General features: G+C 34.5%; 5 protein-coding genes and 1 non-coding gene across 13 annotated transcripts; 4 read left to right on the forward strand and 2 right to left on the reverse strand.

Moving 5' to 3' along the window:
- Positions 1–83: 83 nt before the first annotated feature.
- LOC105976554 (adenylosuccinate synthetase, chloroplastic) lies at positions 84–2892 on the forward strand. The gene is made up of 4 exons (XM_013001789.2): positions 84–675; positions 1296–1988; positions 2097–2408; positions 2510–2892. The coding sequence occupies exons 1-4, from the start codon at positions 349–351 to the stop codon at positions 2678–2680; spliced, it is 1503 nt and encodes a 500-aa protein (XP_012857243.1). The 5' UTR covers positions 84–348; the 3' UTR covers positions 2681–2892.
- A 1514-nt stretch (positions 2893–4406) lies between these two features.
- Positions 4407–8886, reverse strand: LOC105976400 (uncharacterized). Of its 8 annotated transcripts, none has more exons than XR_016034343.1 (7): positions 8700–8873; positions 7546–7705; positions 7079–7310; positions 6386–6487; positions 6058–6237; positions 5533–5592; positions 4407–4623 (listed from the first exon to the last, which is right to left on the reverse strand). It is a non-coding gene; the product is annotated as an uncharacterized LOC105976400 (transcript). The 8 variants fall into 8 exon arrangements; XR_016034342.1 differs by having other exon boundaries at positions 6094–6237; positions 8700–8872; XR_016034339.1 differs by having other exon boundaries at positions 5050–6237; positions 8700–8886.
- A 4154-nt stretch (positions 8887–13040) lies between these two features.
- LOC148766726 (uncharacterized) lies at positions 13041–14573 on the forward strand. Its single transcript, XM_088825513.1, has one exon. The coding sequence runs from the start codon at positions 13041–13043 to the stop codon at positions 14571–14573; it is 1533 nt and encodes a 510-aa protein (XP_088681639.1).
- Positions 14574–16471: 1898 nt separating this feature from the next.
- Positions 16472–20309, forward strand: LOC105976627 (alpha-1,6-mannosyl-glycoprotein 2-beta-N-acetylglucosaminyltransferase). The gene is made up of 3 exons (XM_088825481.1): positions 16472–16689; positions 16789–18077; positions 18670–20309. The coding sequence occupies exons 1-2, from the start codon at positions 16655–16657 to the stop codon at positions 18062–18064; spliced, it is 1311 nt and encodes a 436-aa protein (XP_088681607.1). The 5' UTR covers positions 16472–16654; the 3' UTR covers positions 18065–18077; positions 18670–20309.
- LOC105976630 (putative polyol transporter 1) lies at positions 18482–20507 on the reverse strand. Its single transcript, XM_013001881.2, has 4 exons — positions 20297–20507; positions 19845–20207; positions 19388–19762; positions 18482–19271 (listed from the first exon to the last, which is right to left on the reverse strand). Exons 1-4 carry the CDS (start codon positions 20505–20507, stop codon positions 18592–18594), a joined length of 1629 nt encoding a protein of 542 aa, XP_012857335.2. The 3' UTR covers positions 18482–18591.
- A 242-nt stretch (positions 20508–20749) lies between these two features.
- On the forward strand, positions 20750–21703 carry LOC105976629 (uncharacterized). Its single transcript, XM_013001880.2, has 3 exons — positions 20750–21153; positions 21275–21319; positions 21431–21703. Exons 1-3 carry the CDS (start codon positions 20750–20752, stop codon positions 21486–21488), a joined length of 507 nt encoding a protein of 168 aa, XP_012857334.2. The 3' UTR covers positions 21489–21703.
- Positions 21704–23164: the final 1461 nt, after the last annotated feature.

Genomic DNA, 23164 nt, shown 5'->3' on the forward strand with positions numbered 1-23164 from the left:
TTAGCACATTGTCTTCGAGTTGGACTTGAGAAAAAAAAATCATTATTTAAGTGAATTTGTTAATTTATTGAATATTAATTTTCAAGATCATACTCTACGCCTACGGCACAATAGAATTAGAATAAGCTTTCTAAAAACTTGTTGTAAATTTATCAAAATTTAATTCGCCAACGTATTATTGCTCGAACTATATATATAAATATAAATTTCTTAAAGTAGATGAAAAATTGTATAGAAATAAAATAAAAAAAAACACAATTGTTGACTTTCTGAGTCGGACACATCTCCTCCCTAAACCCTCAATCCTCTCTCTATCACTCCCTCCGCCTCCGCTGCCCCACCGCCGTCATGAGCATCTCGTCCTCCGCCTCCATTTCCTCCTCGCCGCGTACGTGGAACGGCGCACTCTCCAGACAGCTCTGCGGGTCCCACACCCACCCTCAGCTCTCCTTTTCCGCCAACAACAAGCAGCAGAAGACGATTATCTGCTCCGCTGCCGCGAAGAGCGGCTCCGTCGTGATAGAGCAAGGAGCTGCTGATTTGGGATCGGGACCGAGTCGGATTGGATCGCTGAGTCAAGTATCGGGCGTCCTTGGATGTCAGTGGGGAGATGAAGGCAAGGGAAAGCTCGTCGATATCCTCGCCAAGCAATTCGACATCGTCGCGCGTTGCCAGGTAGGTGTGTGTGTGTGTGTGTGTGTGTGTGTCTCCTTCATTTTCTCATTGTGCTTTTTTATAGTTTCGATTTTCGCCTGTTTCGATTTATGGCAAAATATGTGGTTTTCGATTGTTTCGCTATGCATATTTTTTTCAAGTTCGTCCTCTTTGATAGCTAAGTAAAGAAGGAAAGAAATATCATCTAGGGGATTCTTTCTTTAATCTTTTCACTTTCCAAAAATTGGGGGAAGTTTCTCTTTGAATTGTATAATTTATGAAGCTTTTTGGAGACCTAATTTGTGAAGCTTTTTGTAGAGCCTTCTGTAGAATTTAACCTGGATAGAAAGATTATTGACCTGTGATTATCTCAAAGCATTAGTGCATGCAGATAATCCTTGAATAAGTATGTGCATAGTTTTGTTTTTGTTAATTGCACCATTTCCTCTGTATAAGATACGACTATCGTCATATAAATATATTAGACACTACACACTGGTGATGTGTGAGGTGGTTTTATTGAAGTCATAAGTATTTATTTGGAATAACCATTTGCAGCTTCTGAGTGGAATGAAAAGAAATCGTGCTTTTCGTTTCTTGGATTTGTTTATTCTGAAACCTTCAATACCATTTAATCTCAGGGCGGAGCTAATGCTGGCCACACAATTTACAATTCAGAGGGCAAGAAGTTTGCGCTTCACCTTGTTCCCTCAGGAATTCTTAACGAGGACACTCTCTGTGTAATTGGTAACGGGGTTGTGGTCCATGTACCTGGATTCTTCAAAGAAGTTGATGGGCTCGAATCCAACGGAGTTGCTTGCGATGGAAGGATCTTAATATCCGACCGTGCTCACCTATTATTCGATTTTCATCAAATTGTCGATGGGCTTAGGGAAGCCGAACTTGCTAAATCATTCATCGGAACCACAAGGAGAGGTATTGGGCCTTGCTATTCAAGCAAGGTTATCCGTAATGGCATAAGAGTGAGTGACTTGAGGCATATGGATACTTTTGCTCAGAAACTCGATCTTTTATTATCCGATGCTGCATCGAGATTCCAAGGTTTTAACTATACCCCCGACATGCTCAAGGAGGAAGTTGAACGGTACAAAAGGTATGCTGAGAGGTTGGAGCCCTTCATTGTCGATACTGTGCATTTTGTTAACGATGCCATATCCCAGAAGAAAAAGATTTTGGTAGAAGGTGGTCAGGCAACTATGTTGGACGTTGATTTTGGAACGTACCCTTTCGTAACTTCCTCTAGCCCATCTGCTGGAGGAATCTGCACGGGCCTTGGTATTGCTCCTCGAGTTCTTGGTGATCTTATAGGAGTGGTAAATGGGCTTAAAAATACCTTTCTTAGATAATTTTCGATCTTATACTTTTGTAGTGGTTTTACTCACGATTGCTTTCTGTTTTTTTCTTGATAAACAATTATGCAGGTGAAAGCGTATACTACACGAGTTGGTTCTGGTCCTTTCCCAACCGAAATATTGGGTAAAGGGGGTGATTTACTTAGATTTGCTGGACAGGAATTTGGCACTACAACCGGTCGCCCTCGTCGCTGTGGATGGCTTGACATAGCTGCATTGAAATACTGCTGTCAGATTAACGGATTCTCCTCTTTGAACCTTACTAAGCTTGACGTATTGTCAGATTTATCAGAAATTCAATTGGGAGTTTCGTACAAGCAAAGTGATGGAACCCCAGTCCCATCATTCCCTGCAGATTTGCGACTTCTTGAGCAACTCGAGGCAAGTTCTAATTTACGTTCTCTTTCTATAATAAAGGATTTGGATTAATCGTAGACTTTTCTTGACTTTGTCTAATTTCCTCTCTCCGTGTTTTTGTATAGGTCGAGTATGAAGTTATGCCAGGGTGGCAGACTGATATTTCGTCCATCAGAGAGTACTCCGAGCTGCCAAAGGCTGCACGGAATTACGTAGAGAGGATAGAAGAACTTGTCGGTGTACCCATTCACTATATCGGCATTGGACCAGGGCGTGACGCACTTATATACAAGTGAAGTTTTTCGAGTTATTTTTAGTCCATTGGCGAAGATATTTCTTCTTTTTTTATTTTTCTGGCATGAGAATGATGATTTGTTATTTGATAAAAAAAAAAGCCAGAAATTCAATTTGATGACATGAAATTTGTGACACACTATTTGCATACTGGCCTCTGAGGCTGTGATTTTGATTTTGATTAGGTTTATTTCGATTGATTTTGATTGTACCATTTTTAGAGGGCAGTGTGTGCTTGTGATAATAACTCGTGCTTTGAGTTGTTCAATAATTACAACTTTTTTTTTTTTTTTTTGGTTCAAAATTAGTCTAAAATTCAATATCTTTATAAAAAAAATAAAAGGTTTTTATTTTAAATTTATTGATTTATTTAACTATATATAAAAGGTTAAGATTTTAGGTAAGTACTTCTACAGTCTACTCCATTTATTTACCATTAATAATTAAGAATTAATAAAACTATAAAACAGTCAATATAGCTTTAAGAAAAATTAAATATAGAATTAATGTCAGTTGTCAATACTCAATTGTATGTATAGTGCAACTAATTTGACTATTAATTTTGGACTTTTTGTATTTATAGCTATCTGGATATTATTATTATTTATAATATAAAAATACAAACACTAAATATTTTCATTATTTCGAGTATATATAAAATAAAAAATCTAGCATGTTCAGTTTATCTCAAAAAGATGAACTGAACATGCTACAATTGTTAATAATTCTAATATTATTATATTAGAATTAATGATAATATTTAAATCTAAGGGGTACGTATATTGAAGAATTATTAATATAATAAAATTATTAATAAAAAATAAAGAAAGGTTTTCCCCGAAACCCTAAAAAAACAGTTTTTTTTTTAAATAAACAAATCCCTTTATTTTCTCCTTTCTTTTCTCCTCTTCTATGTATGTTCCATTTTTTTTATATATATAATTACTTTTTATACTTTTTCTGCACGATGGGAAAATTTGCCCATTTCCTCTATTATCCTCTTTTCTCCTCTTTTATCGCATGATGGAAAAAAAATTTATTTCACGTTTTTTTGATATATAATTAATTATATTTGTTTTATGCTTCTTTTTTTACTTTGAAATAGTTTTTATTGCACATTTCTTCTCTTTTTTTTTATGTAATTATTATTTTTTTTTCCTTCACCACTAATCACGATTGATTAACTGTCATTTTTTTTTTTTTTCCTTCTTTTTTCTTTTGGTTTTCCACTCAACGTAATCTTCAATTTCTTTTCTTAACTGCCCCATTTTTTTCCATCTTAACCCCATAAATTTTCCTATATATACATGTTACCAAGAACATCGAAGAACACTGTAGCTGTATAGAGATTATTATTATTACTAGTAATACACCCGTGCGATGCACGGTTATTATATATTGTTAAATATTTTTAATGGAAAATATATATTTTTAATATTTGATTGAATAAAAAGGTGAACAAATATAGGTTTATTTTAATTACTCAGTACCATGTTTTTTTTTTGATGGAATACTCGGTACCATAGTTAGAACACAACATATACTGCTTTTTAGCATTATCAACCTTGATAAAAATTCAAAATGTTGATCTAAAAAGAACAAATCCACAGAGCATTGTTTTAACAATGAAATTAGTTTGATTTTAATGTTTATAGTGATTGCAAAAACTGTCAACGATCACGGAGGAAGATGATGATGCAATCCTAAAAGCTATGACAACATGAGGACTAAACGCAAAAACCAAAGTGAACTTTATTCAACCAACATCAAGATGAAGAAAAATAAGCCAAATTAAAAAAACATCATAAATACTGTATACAAAATGTGCAGTTGTTATTTAACACCTCAATTCACACATAAACATCACTATATAAATGTTGATGCAAATGAATGGTTTTATAATGTTGTTCTATCCTCAAGCATCGAACACTTGTAGATGGTTAACCTGTCAAACACAAAATACGATTAATGGTATTTTAACTAATTATTGCAAAATAATATTGAAACAAACCAAACATTGAGCATAGGATTTTCAGCAAAGTGACACAAAGATATAAACACAGGTTGAAAGTAACGTCCAAAATAAGAATTCCTATAAATACTAAACACTAAAAAAAATTCATGATTTCTAAAATCTCTAGATTTTGCATGATTTCATAGAAAAACACTAAAACAAATCCATGATTTCTAAAATCTCTAGATTTTGCATGATTTTAGAGCAAAAAATGAACAATAAACATCCACACAACAATCGAAATATAGAAACTCAAAGATTTAACCGAGAAACTCAGCCAAAGTCAAAGACAGAATTATTGCAAAAGCAAACAACTTCTTAAAAATTCTAGTCGAATAACAAAGATTTGAATAAAACCTGCAGTGAAACCAAAAAAGGAGCTTCAGCAAATGTCACCCCCTTTAGTTGGAAGAAGAGCTCACTGAGTGCACACTAATTTATGATAAGAGAGGGATTTTACGCTATTGAGAAGAAAAATGATGGAAAAAAAGAGCACCAAAAATAGGTCTGCTCTCTAGAAAACAATAAAAAAACAGCAAAATTATAAGAACATCCTACTAAAGATCAAGAAAAATAAGCCAAATTAAAAAAACATCATAATCATTGTATACAGATGTGCAACGGTTTATTTTACACCTCAAGTGACACATAAACATCATTATTACTCTATATAAACGGAAAAAAATGTGTATTCGCATAAACATACAGAAGAAAGTAAACGAATCCCTTATTTTAATCACATTAAAGTTATCCTTTGTCACTCAACTTATGAGATAGATAACCTATGAGATAGCAAAGGGGATGAGAATATAAAAACAGATACACAAAAACAAAACTCACCTAGACAACAATAAAAAGTTCCCCGCACTATTGCTCCGCAAGTTCAACAGTTAATCTAACCTGACCATCCAATAACTCAAATGATCACAGTATTATTAACAAAAAACACTGATACAAAGTTAAATAGAATATGGGATATCTGAAGATTAAAACCAATAACTTTGGAAATCACCATCAGATTTATTTAATCAAAATAATATGTCATGAATAATTTATATAACTAAAACAAATAAAGTTTAAGATTTATATTAAAAATTAAATGATAAAAACTATTGTGAAGATGCTTGAATAAATAATAGAAATAATATTGTGTAAAAAATATTTTCACTGTGATTCTTATGATAAACCCTTAGATAAAACCCAATAAATTTTATTGCAAAATGCAATTATCCCTCGTGTCTGTGAGGAACATTTTTAAGCAGTAAAACTATACATTGAAAATTAATGCACCCTGAATGGGTTGGTATAACGCTGCAATATTTGTACCGATTATATTCTAAAAAATAAGAGAAAATAGTGGATTACCTGCAATTTTTTTGTTTTTGGAGGAAAGCAGATTACCTGCAAATACTATGAGAACAATGGATACACCATCAGGTCTTCATCAAGCTGTCACGTCTTCATGAAGCTCCGGCGCAGCGAGCGTCATTGACAACTTTCTAGATTTGAGAATTCAGGAATAATAGGAATTTTGTTTCCTGTGTGCTGCAAAAATGAGAAACATTCAATATGAACCAAATAGATAAGGGAAATACATATATCTAATCGTGAAATATATATATATATATATATATATATATATATATATATATATATATATATATATATATATATATATATATGAAAATCTCACCAATGTCATGAAAGAATATTGTAAGCTCGCATTTTTTACGGTCTTAGTCCATAAAAGCGATCATAGCATTAGCGCATGAGTGTTGAGATATACTCTGTCCACCTAACATATGGAAAAGTGAGGCCAAACAATTATATTAGTCAACTACACAAACATAATAACTCAAGGCAAGGTAAAACCAGCAGAACATTTATATATCTACTATATACTCACTTTAGATTCGATACTGAATGCACCATTTTGTTCAGGCTGGGGAATAGATTAAACGAATGAATTGGTGAGAATTTTTTTAAACGAATTATTTGATTTTTTTTAAAGCGGGCGCCGAAGATGATAAGGTTTGAAAACAACTCTTAAATTCGTCAAAATTGTGAAGAAGGGGAGAACTTTTAAAAAAATGTAAGAATTGTTGAAAAGAGGTCAGAAGGTTAAGATTTCAAAAAATAATACTGAAACCGATCAAGATGCGTAAAGAGATCAAGAAGGGTAAGAATAAGTAGAAATGGAACTAATCGTAGAAATTAGATGGGAATTTTTAAAACGAAAGAGTAGTTTGATGCAGAATCGGGTTAAATGGTCAAGAATGGTCGGGATACTTTAACTTGACGACTGAGAAATATATTGAAGCAGTGAAAATGGAGAGATTTTTTCAAAAAACGTAAATTATGCTAAATTCTAGGTCAAAATCCTCACCATCGATTTAATCACTGCCAACCTCTTGAATGTGATCAACATCATCGTTTCGATTGTCTCCGTCTGTAGTGACATCATCTCTATGCTCGTCTATGTCATCACTGCTAACACTATCATCTTCTTCCAATAACTCAGCCTCTGGGATATTGCTATCAACGTGCACCTCACCAAAGGCTTTACGTCTAGCCTTTAGATTATACTTGGTCATCAAATGTGATTGAGTAACCTATACCTATTCCATCTGACAACTGTCAGGAAAAACTCGAAAAATCTTACTATCCAAATTTGAATGTATTGTTTCTTGGATTCAGCAATTAGTTAAACATTCAGACTTTTTCTTAAATTAGAGAGTTGTGCATAAAATTTGTTGATTAATCACATTGATATTAGTTATTAAATGCTGGGAAGTTGCATATTCTATCATTTCTGTTTTTTTTTTTTTTCCAATTCATAAACAAATTATTTACCTGTAGTACTGATGCTTCCGCGCCTTCCAAAAAAGGTTGCTACTGTTATTCCAGTATTCCTCATTAATATTTTCATTCTTTCCAACTCTTTGCTCCAAACCAGTTCAGGCGAAATATGCCATTAATGAGGTCTCTCAACCATTTATGATCCGTAGGTGACCTGAAATTAGCAACAATAATTAACAATCAGCAAATATCCAACAGAAAAATGAATCGAAGCACAATAATAAGTTCCAATTGTTGCTTGTGTCGACATCTTAATAAATTATTACTTGTGTTGACAAACCTGCAAGTAAAACAAATACATTTAAAGAGCTTGTAATCTCAATAGAATGAACAAACTGTTGCAGATATTAAATTGTTTTTCAGAACACATAACATAAATTTGAAAAACATGGTTAATAGAAATTATTTTAAGACTATCGCGGAATGCCGGTATTGGAAAATGTCAGATTAGTGGGTTCTATCGTGGTTTCTGTTTTTCTATGGTGTTGCAGTTTTTATCAGCGCGGGTTGAAGAAAGAAAATTGCAAACGAAACTACAATAACATCTGTAATAAAGAAAAGCAAAGATCAAAGAACTGTGGAGTTTATTAATATATTATTGTTAAATTTGGTCACAAAAGTCAAAATTCGCTAACCCTCGTGTTTGTGAGGAACATTTTCAATGAAGCAACAAACAATAGAAGTTCTCCTGCCACTATTCTTAAGCGCATAAGAAAAGAAGTTTCATTGCAATAATCCAAACTAATTATTTACTTACCAGCACAAACTACATAAAAAAAATTCCCAAAATGAATTAGGGCCAAAAAAAATAGTCAATTTTTTTTTAAATATTAAAATTTCAGCCATACGCACATTAAATTTGTTTTATATATTAGAATCCATGGCAATAACAACGCATAGATGACTTTCTAAAAATTTTAGCCAAACAAATTAAGAAACAGTACGGAAATGTCGAAGACTCTCTCAAAATTTATCATCAAGAAAATTTCTCTCCAATCAATAAATACGACATGCACACAAACCTTGAGTATATAAGGCGATTTTATGGATGGAGACAGGAAAAAGAAAAAAAAAAAAAAACAGAACTACTGGTTTTCCTGGGAAAGAAAAAAGCAGACTGCAACAATTTATTCTAAAAAAAATCTTACAATTGATGTCTGTATTAAGATGAAGGAATGCCCCCGGCGATTGGAATTAGATGATCGATGATGATGCAGAAATCGCACGAAAGAGAGAGAGAAGTTATGGGGAGAAGTTTTGTTTGTAGATTTGGGCAGATGAAAAACCGTAAAAAACTATTACAAAAGAAATCCGTATAACTATTAGGAATGAAAAACCGTAAAAAATTATTTCAAAATTACAAAATAAGTCCTTAGAACTATAAGAATAACAAAAACTACCCCTAGGGTTGCCTAGGGTTTGAAACCCTAAAAATGCCACGTGTCAAGATATTAGGCCCATAGATTGTCTTTTTATATATATATAGATTTGTTTTGTCCTCTCTTTCATCACATCAATAATCTTCAACGTAAGAAATTAATTATATTTGTCTTTGTTCACAATTCAATTATGTTATTTGTTCTTCGTATTCTTAACATTCTTTATGAATCAAAAGATAATCGTTTTTTTCTTTTCTTCTTTATGAATCAAAAGATGATTCAGTTCAAAATGGGAGGAAATCAGAATATGCTGCCTCTAGAAAACTATGCCAGGGAATTAAAACTTAAAACATGAGGTATGTGTATGTATTTAATTTTAAATATTTTCGTTGGTAGTTTTTTTGTTGCCAATTTTTATGAAGCGGTTTACAGATTTATTTTTTTATTCAGTTTTTTATTTCACTTAGATGCAAAAAAAAAAAAAAAAAACTTTCGCTCATACACGTTCTTCCAGTTTTAGCCAGTTATTTTTGTGTTCATCGGCAAGTTTCTGTCACATCTTGCTCCTTCCTGCAGACGTTTCTTTATAAATTCCATTACAGAGAAAGAAGTAGCAGATCTCCTGCGATAAATATGGCAATGAGTTTTGAGAGACATTGGAGTGTATTTCATACGATTGTGTTAAGAGTAGTTATTTAACAGAGTTCATTTTAATCTGGGCGTTCCTTTGAAAAAGTCATTTGCTAACTTTTTCAATGCGAAGAGATTTCCTTCCAAGATCAATTGCTTGAACAATGTCAAATTATTTCCAGCTGTTTCCTTATTGATTTCTCATGAGTGTTCCTTTTATTTATTTATGTTTTTATTTTATTTCTCAAGAGTGTAAATTTTCTTGGATTACATGTTTTCCCAGGTTTGTAGAATATCTATTGTCCAAAGCTTGAAGATACAATAGCTGTTTGAGGCCAGTCATTTTTCCCAGGTTTGTAGAATATCTAATGTCCATGTTGTGCCTCTTCATGTCGGTCTAACTCTACTGTTGATGTTTGCAACAACGATTTGGGTTTTTTTTTTTTTTTTTTTAATGCATTCATCATGTTTTTACGAAAAAATACGTATTCTTACCCTGTATATATACGAAGAGAGAAAACACAACAAATGAATGCATCATATGATATATTCTGTTGCTGACTTGCTGTTGCTTCGAAAATATATTTTTTTATGTGGGCAAATGTTTTAATATGTAATCCCTTTGTTGCTTGGTTGCTTGATTAACTGCATGTGTATGTGTATGTGTGCAAACTGTGATTGATTTAGCATGATTTTTTTTACAATTATTATAGCCACTGTTATTATATTTGTTTTCGTGGTGGAATTGAGTGAATTCGAATATTTAGTTTTGCATATTTTACGTGAGTTTTGCTGGGATGGTATGGTTAATATTGGATTTTAATAGTTTGTCAAGATGAGTGTGCAGTTTTGGTATTTTAATAGCATTTTGACTTGATAATTTTGATATCTTTGGTTGGGCAGGAGCTGTAAATGCACATTTCATTGAGAGGGATAGGAACATGTCGGTAATTCGGTATGTCATTCTAAATGTTCCCTTTTTCATCTTTATATATAAAAGAAAGGTTTTCCCCTACGGGTTTTTTTATTTTTAAATTCCTTTATTTTCTACTCTTCTATGTACGTTTTTTTTTTTTCCTTTTTATATAATTAATTATGTTTTTTTCCGGCTTCTTTTTTTCCCATCCCACGATCTACTTAGAATTTTTTTATACCACTTTTCTTTTTCCTTTTTTTTTATATAATTAATTATATTTTTTTTCCAGCTTCTTTTTTTTCCATGCCACGATCTACATTGAAATATTTTTTATTCCACGTTTTTTTTATAAAGATCAATTATATTATTTTCCTATTTTTTTCCCATCTCACGATCTACTTTCAAATATTTTTTATTGCAAGTTTCTTTTTTTTTATATAATTAATTATATAATTAAAAAAATTCCTGCTTTTTTTTTTTCTCATCCCAAGATCTACATTGAAATATTTTTTATTGCACGTTTTTTTTTTTGTTTTTATATAATTATTATTTTTTTTATATAATTATTATCTTTTTTTTTTTTCCTTCCTTCCCCACTAATCATGATCAACTGTGATTTTTTTGTTTTTTTTTTTTTTTTTGGTTTTCCACGCAACGTGATCTTCAACTTCTTTTCTTAACTGCCCCACTTTCTCCATCTCCACCCTATAAATTTTCCTATATATACATGTTACCCATAAATTTGTTTACCAATGTTTTTTTTTTCTTTTGGTTCATTTATGCTACATCGTTGATGTTCTTTGTATTGTTTCGTTATTGGTATTTTTTTTAATCTTCTTTCTTGAGATTTGTTTTGATATATTTGTTTTTTTTTTTTTACCAAAAACAAATTTGATTGAAAATAAAGCCTTGCAACAAGAAAGTAAATATTTGATTAATAGAAATGGAGAGAACGAGGAAAAAATGGTTAAAGGTGGTGGATTGAAAAAATTGTTTGCCTTATCATCTCTCAAGTCCCTCAATTTTGCATGCTCGAGATTTTACAGACACTGCTATTACAAGTAAAGATTTAGACACTGCTATTATAAGTAAAGATCTTACAGTAATACGTCTTTATAATTTAGTTGTACAAGCTTCTATTCGTGTATTGTAACTATGAGGCAAAAATATATCTATGGATTTATTTTCTTTGTTGTTTTGTTGATTTTGTGATTGTATTATTGGGATATTTGTTTTGCGTACATTAAGCAGAAACAGAAGAATGCATCTTCTTTCTTTACAAATTAGCGTATCTCTTCTTTTGCTGACTCGACTGGTTGGATGTATCTCGATCTCTTTGGAGCACGAATATATTAATTTGGAGCACTTCTCGATCTCTTTGGAGCACGAAGATATTAACTTTGTAGCACTTCTTTTATTATTTAGTACTGGATGTATAGATATATATATAACAAAAAAAAAAAAAAGGACATTGGGTAATATTTTAACTTTGTAGCATCTCTCACTCTCTCTCTCTCTCTCTCTTTTTTTTTTTTTTTTTTGATAATTTCAAATTTGTAACACCATGGAAGCGAATGTGATCAATTTAAACATCTTTAACATATAAACATAGAAGGAGTGGATTCTTTCCACAGAGAATACTTTTTGCATGGGAATTGCTAGATGTAAGATATTTTGTTTAATTAGAACTATTTTTGGTTATGTTTTCAATTATTTCTAATTTATGTTAGATAAGTACTTTTATAAGATGCAAGTAAATATTCATATATTTTAGTAAAAAAAAACAATAGAATATATATGTTATAAACACATTGTTTTTGTTAGTGAAATATGTGAAATTGAATACCGACGTAGTTGTATTGCATTACCCAAAGCCACTTAAAATTGGATGAATGATTTTTCATATCACTATTCAATTTATTTTATTTTTTACTATTGTTTCCGAAAAAAATTACTTATAAATTTCTTATGCCCAACATCCATTATTTTTTTGAATGCATTTACCGCTTTGTTTGTGCGATATCTGCATTTAATATATGTTTTGTTTTATCTTTCTAATTTTATTCAAAACACTACTCCATATATATTACATGTTACCTTTTTTTAGCATCGACATATGTTGTTAAAAGTGCAAAACTAATAATAATAGTATGTCGATTCTCTTTTTTTCCCTGAGCATATAGATATATGTAAATTAGATTCAAGTTCTAAACTTGATATATACATTATGCTGGCAATTAGTGGAATTTTTACACTTTGGTTTTTCTATTGTATTATTTTAAACATGACATTTATCAATTTTGTTTATATTATTTTTTTTCATTATCATTTATTTATGTGTATTTTTATTTTTATTTTCAATACGCGGCCGTGCAACGCACGGGCCAAATTACTAGACATGAATAACATTCAAAAAGAGACGTATAAAAAAAAAAATAAAAAGAGATAAATGTCTTACGAAAATAATACATGAATTATTAATATAATAAAATTAATATTATTGTAGCATGTTCAGTTTATCTCAAAAAGATTTTATTATATTAATAATTCGTAAAAAATCTAGCATGTTCGTCATTAACAGACTTATCTATGATGAACTGAATTACGACAGAAGTGAATTAGCTACCGAACATGCTAGATTTTTCTCAAGTCTTAATGACGAACAAAGGATGATATATGATAATATTATGCTTTGTATAAATGAGAAACGTGGAGGTTTATTTTTCCTTTACGGTTACGGGGGTACTGGTAAAACATTTATTTGGAGAACACTTTCGGCAGCATTAAGATCAAAGGGTGAAATAGTGTTGACAGTAGCTTCAAGTGGAATAGCAGCTTTGTTGATTCCAGGTGGAAGAACAGCACACTCTAGGTTTGCAATTCCTTTCAACGTTGATGATGAATCAACTTGCAACATTAAGTGTGACACTCCTTTGGCTGATTTGATAATCAAGGCGAAGTTGATCATTTGGGATGAAGCGCCAATGACTCACAAGCATTGCTTTGAGTCTGTGGATAAGAGTTTCAGGGATATATTAAAGCACTCTGTTCATGATAGTAAGAACAAGCCATTTGGTGGGAAAACAGTTGTTTTCGGGGGTGATTTTAGACAAATCCTACCTGTCATTCCAAAAGGTACAAGACAAGAAATTGTGTCTGCAAGCATAAATTCTTCATATTTGTGGTATGACTGTCAAGTGTTAAAATTGACGAAAAATATGCGGCTTTGTTCGAACAATTTTGATTGTCCTGATGTGAAGAAATTTTCAGATTGGGTGTTGAGTATAGGTGATGGTGTTGCTGGTGAAGCTAATGATGGGGTGACAGAAATTGAGATTCCTGAAGAACTACTGATACAATCATCAGGTGATCATATAGCTTCTATTGCGGAATCTACGTATCCAAACCTCATGGCCAATGTCAAAGATTCTAATTATTTACGAGAGAGAGCTATATTGGCGCCTACAAATGAAATTGTTGACATGGTAAACAACTACATGTTATCTTTGATTCCGGGTGATGAAAGAACGTATCTTAGTTTTGATAGTCCATGTACTGCCAATGAGAGTTCCTCCGTACATAATGACATATATACACCAGAATTTTTGAATACCATTACATCTTCAGGTCTTCCAAACCATGAGTTAAAGTTGAAAATTGGTGTTCCTGTTATGTTGTTGAGGAATATTGGCCAGACAAGCGGTTTATGTAATGGTACAAGATTGTTAATTACTCGATTAGGAACCCGAGTTCTGGAAGCAGAGATTATATCAGGTTCAAATATTGGAGACAAAGTCTTCATACCAAGATTGTCGTTAACCCCATCAGACAAGAGGATTCCGTTTCATTTTCAACGTCGACAATTCCCTATTGCTCTTTCATTTGCTATGACAATAAATAAAAGTCAAGGGCAATCACTGAAATGTGTTGGTCTATATCTTCCGAAGCCCGTTTTCTCTCATGGACAACTGTATGTTGCTGTTTCGAGGGTTACCGCTCGAAATGGATTGAAAATACTTATAGTTGACAAAGAAGGAAATACTTCCAACAGTACAACAAATGTTGTTTATAAAGAAGTATTCCGAAATATCAGGTAACTAATTTTGTATATTATTCACATTAATTATTATGAACAATTAACTTTTGCATCATTAACACACTTTAAATTATTGTACAGCATGTGAAGGTGGATTCAACGTTTTGAAGATGTAGTTGTTATGTTATAATTTGCTACGCATTAAGAACGACAATCTTTTCATCCAAAGTTGTTTCATTTATGTTCTTGCAAGTATATTTGTATTTACAACAATTTATGTTCGTATATTGTTTGTTGTTAGTTTATTTTTTATTATAACATTATCTTTCATATTCCCGTTTTGCATGTCAATTATTTAAACTAATTTTTTTCTTATTTAATTTCGGAAACAGTCCACCGTGCAACGCACGGGTCAAGGTACTAGTTATTTATAATATAAAAAGGCAGCGACTATTTGCAAGACGAAATTTACTTAGTGCAAGACCAATTTAATTTTTTTTATTAAATTCAGTATAAAAAGACTATAATAACCTTAATAAAATACAAACAAAAAAAAATTATTTTATTAATTTTCTTTTGCAAGACCAATTTAAAAAAAAAAATTAATAAAACAAAAAGAAAAAAGAAATTGAATTGACAAAATCAAAACGAGGAGGGAAGATTGAAGAAAACAAAAAAATCAATTGCAGCAAAAAACCGTTCGTCGCCCCGTCGCCCGCCGCCCCGTCGCCGTCGCCGTTGAAGTCCACCGCCGTCGCCCGTCGCCGTTGAACTCCGTTGTTGCCCCAACCCCGCCGCAACAATCTCACGAAAAACAAGTAAAAATTACTTTTTGAATTAACTTTTTTTTGAGAAATAAATGTGATAAACATGATTTTATTGTTAGAATAATGAATTCAAGTCGTTTTAGAACATAGTTGATGATTCTAGGGTTCGATTGTAGCACTAATGTTGAAGGAGTTGCGGTTTTACAAAAATCGACCTGTACTTGTCGGTTTTTTGGAAAATTTTCGACACACTGGTGTCGATTGTTTAAACAAATTTCTGGTACAAAACTCTGCAAGAAAAATCGGAAAATTGGTTACACAATTGTAAAGTGATAATTCGACACACTAGCGTCGAAATATCCGCTTAATATCGACACCAGAATGTCGATAATTTCAATATAATTCGACAGTTAATGGGTGTCGAATTATTTTGACATTTTCGACACTGCAGTGTCGATATAAAGCTGATATTTCGACCTGTACATGTCGATTTTTTTGTACGTGAAATGAGGTGCGAAAAACGATCACAAAGTACAATATTTCTTACCTCTTTGTGTTTTTCGACCTTAGAATCCTCCATATTCATGTCTTGTGTATCCATAATGTCCTTCTTTTCAAGTTTTAGTAAGATTTGAGGGTTTTATGTGATAAGGGTTTTGGAGAATATGGAAGATTTTTTTGTGGAAAAAAAATGTGTAAAATGAGGGTGAAGAAGAAGATGTTGGTGTTTTGTTGGGTGAGTGAGTTCCCTCTCTTTTTTCTTTTTTTTTTTTTTTATTCTTTTTTTTGTATTTTTTTTTGGTCTTGCAATAGCAATTAACTTAATTTAAATTAATAATATCTAAATTATTATTGGGGTTATATTTGTAATTTCCAGTCTTGATCTTAGTAAATTTATTTATATTTTGGTCTTGCATGAAGTAAGGTCTTGCACTTAGTAATTTTCGTCTTGCAAATATCTGTAGCCTATAAAAATACAAACACTAAATATTTTCATTATTTGGAGTATATAATATATAAAATAAAACAGTTGAAAATGAGAAAATGCAAGTTGAGGGGGTGGGTGAATTGCTGTTTACCCACGTAAAGTAAAACTCCAATCTAGACGACTCAGAGTCAACACCGTGTTTGGCCGAGTCGTCTCACAACTTTGAATCAAATATAATTTCCCCTTTTCTTTTTTCTTCTATCTGAATTCTTCCATTGCAACAATGGAAACACCACTACTTGAAATTCTTCAAAACCCATCTTCTCCACGCATTTAACGATCCATTTTCTTCACCGTTTCATCAATTGAAGCTGATTTCTTCCATTTTTTTATTGGATTCTCCGATAGTCAACACCACAAGTCGCGAGGTGTTCGTTTTCTATCTCCATGGTGAAAAATTCAGCTTCAATGTTCTCCAAAAGGTGAAGATCTGCTCCTTTTTTTTTTATGCTTTTTTGTTTTGTTTTTTAACTATCTAGCGCAAGCACGAAGCTCTTATTGTTAATGGTGGCTGCTTACAGAAAACCCCGGTTGAAAGGTGTAGCTGTTTGCCGTTTGATTTTGATAGGTATACTCTTAGTTATTCTGTTGATGTTATTACTTAGGACAAATACTTTTATAGAGCTGACTAGCAGATATTCATCTGAAACCGATCAAAGTGTTGAATCGAAATCGAATCCCAACTTTTCTTCGGTTTCCAGTAAGAATCCGAAGCTCCCCAAACCGAACGAGTTTTCGATTTCGTTACAGAAACGTAATCAAATGCCACCGAGAAACCTAGATTTACACCCCACATTAGCCAAAAATCACATAGTCATCGTGTTATACGTTCATAACCGGCCTCAGTATCTCCAAGTAGCTGTCGATAGCCTCTCGAAAGTCGTAGGTATAAGCGAAACCCTACTTATCATCAGTCACGATGGATACTACAAAGAGATGAACAAGATTGTAGAAAAAATCAAATTCTGCCAAGTTAAGCAGATTTTCGCCCCTTATTCGCCTCATATATTCCCCAATAGCTTTCCCGGAGTTTCGCCTAACGATTGTAAAGACAAAGAGGACCCCGCGAAGAATAAATGCAAAGGGAATCCCGATCAGTACGGAAACCACAGATCGCCCAAGATTGTTTCATTGAAGCATCATTGGTGGTGGATGATGAATACAGTGTGGGATGGTTTGAAAGAAACGAGCAACCATTTCGGTCACATTCTATTTATAGAAGAAGACCATTTTATTTTCCCTAACGCGTATCGGAATATTCAGTTACTAACAGAGATGAAACCTAAAAAGTGCCCGCATTGTTACGCTGCGAATCTTGCACCGTCAGATGTGAAGTCTAGGGGAGAAGGGTGGGAGAGTTTGATAGCTGAGAGAATGGGGAATGTGGGGTACGCGTTTAATCGAACAGTGTGGAAAAAGATTCATAGAAAGGCTGGTGAGTTTTGTTCGTTCGACGATTATAATTGGGATATAACAATGTGGGCCACGGTTTATCCTTCGTTTGGTGGGCCCGTTTACTCGTTGAGGGGGCCTAGAACAAGCGCTGTTCACTTCGGGAAATGTGGTTTGCATCAAGGTCAAGGAGAGAAAATGGTCTGTATTGATAATGGTGTTTTCAACTTTGAAGTTGAAGAGAATGATAGAGTTCCGAATCTTGAATCGAAGTGGGGAGTGCATGTATACGAGCATCAAACAGGTTATCAAGCTGGGTTTAGGGGATGGGGTGGCTGGGGTGATATTAGAGATCGTCGATTATGTTTGGAATTTTCGGAGATGTATTTGCCTTCAGAAGTATGAGATGGCTTTCCAGGTCAGCATTTCTGGTGATAACTTCAGTAGCAGCTAGCTGTTATAATATATGCTTGCTTTTGTTTTTATACTTTTGACGAGTTACTTGATGTTTCCCACTTGTCTTGTAAGAAATCGACATTACGGTTCTCTGTTTTTTCTCAAATTTGTAGGATCGTGATCTTCCTCGAGCATTTTATACGTCTAATTTACTGATTACACGGTTTATAGATCTCTTGTTTGCATATCACATTGCCAGCATGGGTGTTATTATAAACAAACTTGAACCTAACTTTTACAAATACTATCGGTTGGCCACTGATTTTCTAGCTAGCAGTAGCTGTCATTTTCAGAGGTTTCTGGTCGAAATTCATTTCGTTTTCTTGTTGTTTGGTTATAGTCGTGTTTTCTGTTGCACATTCAGGATTTTCGTACATTAATGTGACGAGAAGTGATGGCTATGCAAGTGTGTTTTGATATGATTTTTCGTACAATGATTATGAACCTCAAACAATATGTTCGAAAACTCTAAAATATTAGGCAGTATTATTTGCCTCTTTCTTTATGTTCAACTCTTTGCTTGTGGACCTCCAATTAAAGAAAGTGCCAAATAGGTCCTCCATTTCCTCCAAGGTTCTCCCTTGTGTTTCAGGCAGCAAAGTGTAGAAGAAGATCCATGCAACAACAGCTATACCTGTAAACAAGAAGAAAGCCCCACCAATCGTAATCGTCTCGTACAGGGATATAAACGTCATTAACACCACCCCGCTCATGAACCGATTCGCCGCAACTCCCATGCTGCACCCCTGCGCCCTCAGCCTCAACGGATATATCTCGGAGCTGTACACCCATGCAATGGGCCCCATTCCGATCGAGAAGAACGCCACGCTGGATAATGACGTGGCGACACACAAGGCCACGGCCCACGTTAGTTTCCGTTCGTTGTCGTTTTGGTCAATCACGGTCAAACCGGTGGCCAGCCCGAAGAGGGATGCCGCCAGGCCGCCGCAGCTTGTCAGGAGGAGGGCGCGGCGGCCCACCCTGTCGACCAGGAACGTGGCCACGAGGATGAACATGGTTTTGCTGATGCCGACGGCTATGGTGGCCAGGAGCTTGTCGGAGTCGTTTCGTATGCCGGCCTTCTCGTATATTCTTGGGCTGTACATAACTACTGCGTCTATACCGCTAGCTTGCTGGAAGAACTGGATGCCCAAGCCTGCGTTTAGGGCGGTTAGGGGTGGAAATCCATTGGAATGAAGATTATTGTTCCAAAATTAGAAATTTCAAAATCTAGGGGAAAATCGAAAACTACATTCCAATTTACACTCACACCTGCAATCAAGATGTGGCGAACGGTGGGGGTGGGGCGGAGGAGGAGCTCCTTCCATACGCCCGCACCACGGTTGCGCTTCGGGACTGAGACGACATCATCTTCTGTGTTGGAACTTTCCGGCAATCCAGCGGCTTGTTTGATTTCATCGAGTCTTGATTGGGCTTCTTGTGGTGAGTCAGAAGTTTTGTTGAGCACCTTATGAGCATCCTTGAGACGGCCCTGCAAGACTAGCCAACGAGGCGACTCGGGCATGGCCACCACCCCAACGGCAAGGAAGATAGACGGTATTGCGCCGACTCCAAGCATGACCCTCCAACCCAGTTCTAACGGAAGCTTAGCGAATGCATAGTTCGACACATATCCAAGTAAAACACCTAATTTAAATCACAATAAATAATCAAGAAACTTAATTTCTTTATTATATATACAAAGAAGAAACTAGAACCAGACACGTACCGAAATTGATAAAGACCTCAGGAAAAGAAGTTAGGAAGCCGCGAGAGGAAGGCGGCGCCACCTCAGCTGCGTACACCGGAGCTATCATGAGTGCGTATCCCATACCGACTCCGGCGACGAACCTACCCACCATGAGGAAGGAGTAGTTGGTGGCGAAGCCCATCAGTATAGCTCCGGCGAAAAAGATAGCGGCGGCAAAGATGATGGTGCAGCGGCGGCCAATCCAGTCGGAGGTACGGCCAGCTACGGCTGCACCGACGAGCGCGTAGATGTTGATGCTACCCACCAAAATCTCGATTTGGACGTCGGAAAATTTAAGGTCCTTCTTGATGTAGATAGTAGCTCCACTCATAACCCCAGTATCTGCAAATTGATCATATGTATTATATATGTAAAACACAAGAAATCAATCATATATATATATATATATATACACACGTATGTATATATACCATATCCGAGCAAGATTGATGTCATGGAAGCCAGAATAGAGATGCACAAAGCATACTTATTTATTTTTTGTTTTTTCGGGGTAACCGAAATCGGAAAGCTATTAATCAGCATGTGGGCTTCGGTGGCTTCGCCGGAAACACCACCGGAATCCGCCGTTTTCTGGTCTGCCATTGGAACTGTGTGTGTTTGTGTGTGTTTGAAGATATACATAACCAATACTAAATATATGTGAGAAATTCAAATTATACGTAACAAGTTTCTTTGTCCTCTTAGCATTGTTGACCTCAAGTCAATGCAAGTTTAACACAGAGAGAGAGAGAGAGAGAGAGAGAGAGAGAGAGAGAGAGAGAGAAACGTGGGGCTGAAAATGAAGGAACCAAAAAGCATGTGGATAAAACACTGAGGAAAAATCAGAACTTAAAAAACAATTACAGAAATAATCTCAGAAGAGGATGCTTCTCTATGGCGCAACGTCCACCAGATGCTCGATGATATGCCCCAGAGGAAGCCAAATCGAACAATCACCCAGAAAATCACTTATTTCTCTACCTTCCAGTACTCCCTTCACTACAACTACGGGCCAGGCAATAGCTGCCGCCATAGTCGCCAGCGCCGCCGTATTGGTGTTGTCGGCGGGAGCCATTGAAGTGGCGGCGCCGGCGCAGCCGGAGGAAACACTGTCGAACATACCCCAGACATTGTCAAGCGAGTGCACTCCTGAAATGAAGTGCACAAAAAGGTACAAAATCCAAAGACCCAAATCGAGAAAAGCAGAGAGTTGCACCGGTAAATGCGTCACCACTTGCATTCAGGGTGGCTTCGGTTCTCCCGGCGAAGGCCCTTTTAACATCAGGAAGTAATTTAATCTATTTTATTTTCTTATTTAAAAAAAGTTATATATATCCTTGTAATTATATTATATATTCAATTGTACGTAGCGCTGAGTGTTTTATTACATATATATATATGATCTACAGGCCTCTGGTGGTATTCAAGGATGGTTTTCGCAGTCGAAAATATTGGTATCTTCTTCTTTAATTTGATTCTCATTTACTACATCTCTTGATTCTATGATTGTACTTATAAAACATATGATTCTTTGTTTTCATATATATTTCTTTGTTTTTTTGCAGTTTGTCAGAATGCTCTGATATTTGTAACTTGATTAGAGATGGTGATGATGGGCCCTGAATTTGATTCATTCTTTTGTAATTACCTTTACACACTTATCCACATTTCTTTCATGCTAATTCACGAATAGGGTGAGCAATTTGTATGTCAATATATACATTGTACAGTTTGATGCTTCAAACTCGGCATTCCTCAGAGTTTTGAAACAAGCTGTATCGAAAACAATTTTGAGATAAACACGAGTCGAGAAAAAAAAACCGATTTCTGGCACACAACCTATTGCACATATTACTTCTGTAGTTCTGTTTATTTTTTCTACTTTCTTGATCCTATGTTGTTCTAACTAGCGGTGTAAATACAGCGAGTCAAGCCGTCGAACTCATGGTTTTTTAAACTTGTATTGAATTTTTATGGAGCTTTTATTGTTATTTTTTGAATGAGATTGGTTGATACACAATCGAGTCGAACTCTAACGAGCTTCAGTCGAGCCTAATACGATCAATTTAATTTGTCAGCAAGCTCAATTAATTTGGAATATCATAATACATAATCAACTTTTGTATATTCCGTGCATTATGATTTTTGAATATTCCTGACAGTACCAAATAATCTAAAGTACCTTTCTCTGTCTATCAGTCTACAAAAAAAAAAAAAAAAAAAAGGAATAATTGGTGAAGAAAAGGGGAAAATCATCTAATTCAAATCGCCGACAATGGCGAGGCGTACTCGCGGGTAGTATCTGATGAGAAGAGGAGATGCTCGACGGAACCAGAACTCCGCCATTCCGACGAACGAAGTGAGCCTGCGTATCGGCGGCAACAAAATACGGAGCCGCGCCGCCGCAGAGAATAGGCGCCGAATCATCGATCTTCTGAATATTCTCGAACGGAAAGTAATTATTCTTTCTTCTTTTTCTTTTTTTTTTTTGGGTAGGGATTTGGTTCAGCCTTATAATCGGAGCTTCCAAAGTTGGACTTTGAATTAGGTTTCCACCTCCGCGTGTGTTCTGTGATATTTTCAGGGGTGACGTCACTGGTTCTCATCTTTACTAAATTAATGGGAAAATTACAATTTTAGTCCCTAAAGTTTGCACCAATTTTACATTTTACCTTCAATGTTCACGAAAAACACATTTGGTCCCTCATGTTTTCAAAATTTAACTTTTATAGTCATTTTCGTCAATTTTCGTTAGTATTAACGAAATCATGTATGTGCCGTCACTGCTTTAACTGACGGACTAACGGTAAATTGACGGAGATGAACAAAAGTCTTAAATTATTCAAACATGGAGGACCAAATGTATTTTTTGTGAACATGAAGAACCAAATAAGAAATTAATGCAAACTTGAGGGATGAAAACTGTAATTTTTCCTGGATTAATATATAATTCAAATAATTATATATATTCTCTCAAAAAAATTGTAATAATAGGGTATATTACAACCACCAATTATGTATGGTCAAATTACGAAAATTCCCCTATTGTTTGGGTAATTACAATCACCCTTCAACTATAAAACTTCTACGTCCACCCTTGCGGCTTCAAATTTAGTGGAATCTTAGAGCTTATATGAAATATTATCACTTTTGTACCCGTCGAACTCCACATTTTGAAGCAAGATGATCATAATATGTGTTTTTTAGCTTGTATATATCAGATTGTGGTGCATCAGAAGCTGTATTTTTACACAAAACGAGAGCAAACTAGAGCACATTCCACGAAATCTAGATGATTA

The sequence above is a fragment of the Erythranthe guttata genome, chromosome 11, assembly GCF_056151865.1.
Source record: "Erythranthe guttata isolate IM_541 chromosome 11, IM_541, whole genome shotgun sequence".
Lineage (NCBI taxonomy): Eukaryota > Viridiplantae > Streptophyta > Magnoliopsida > Lamiales > Phrymaceae > Erythranthe > Erythranthe guttata.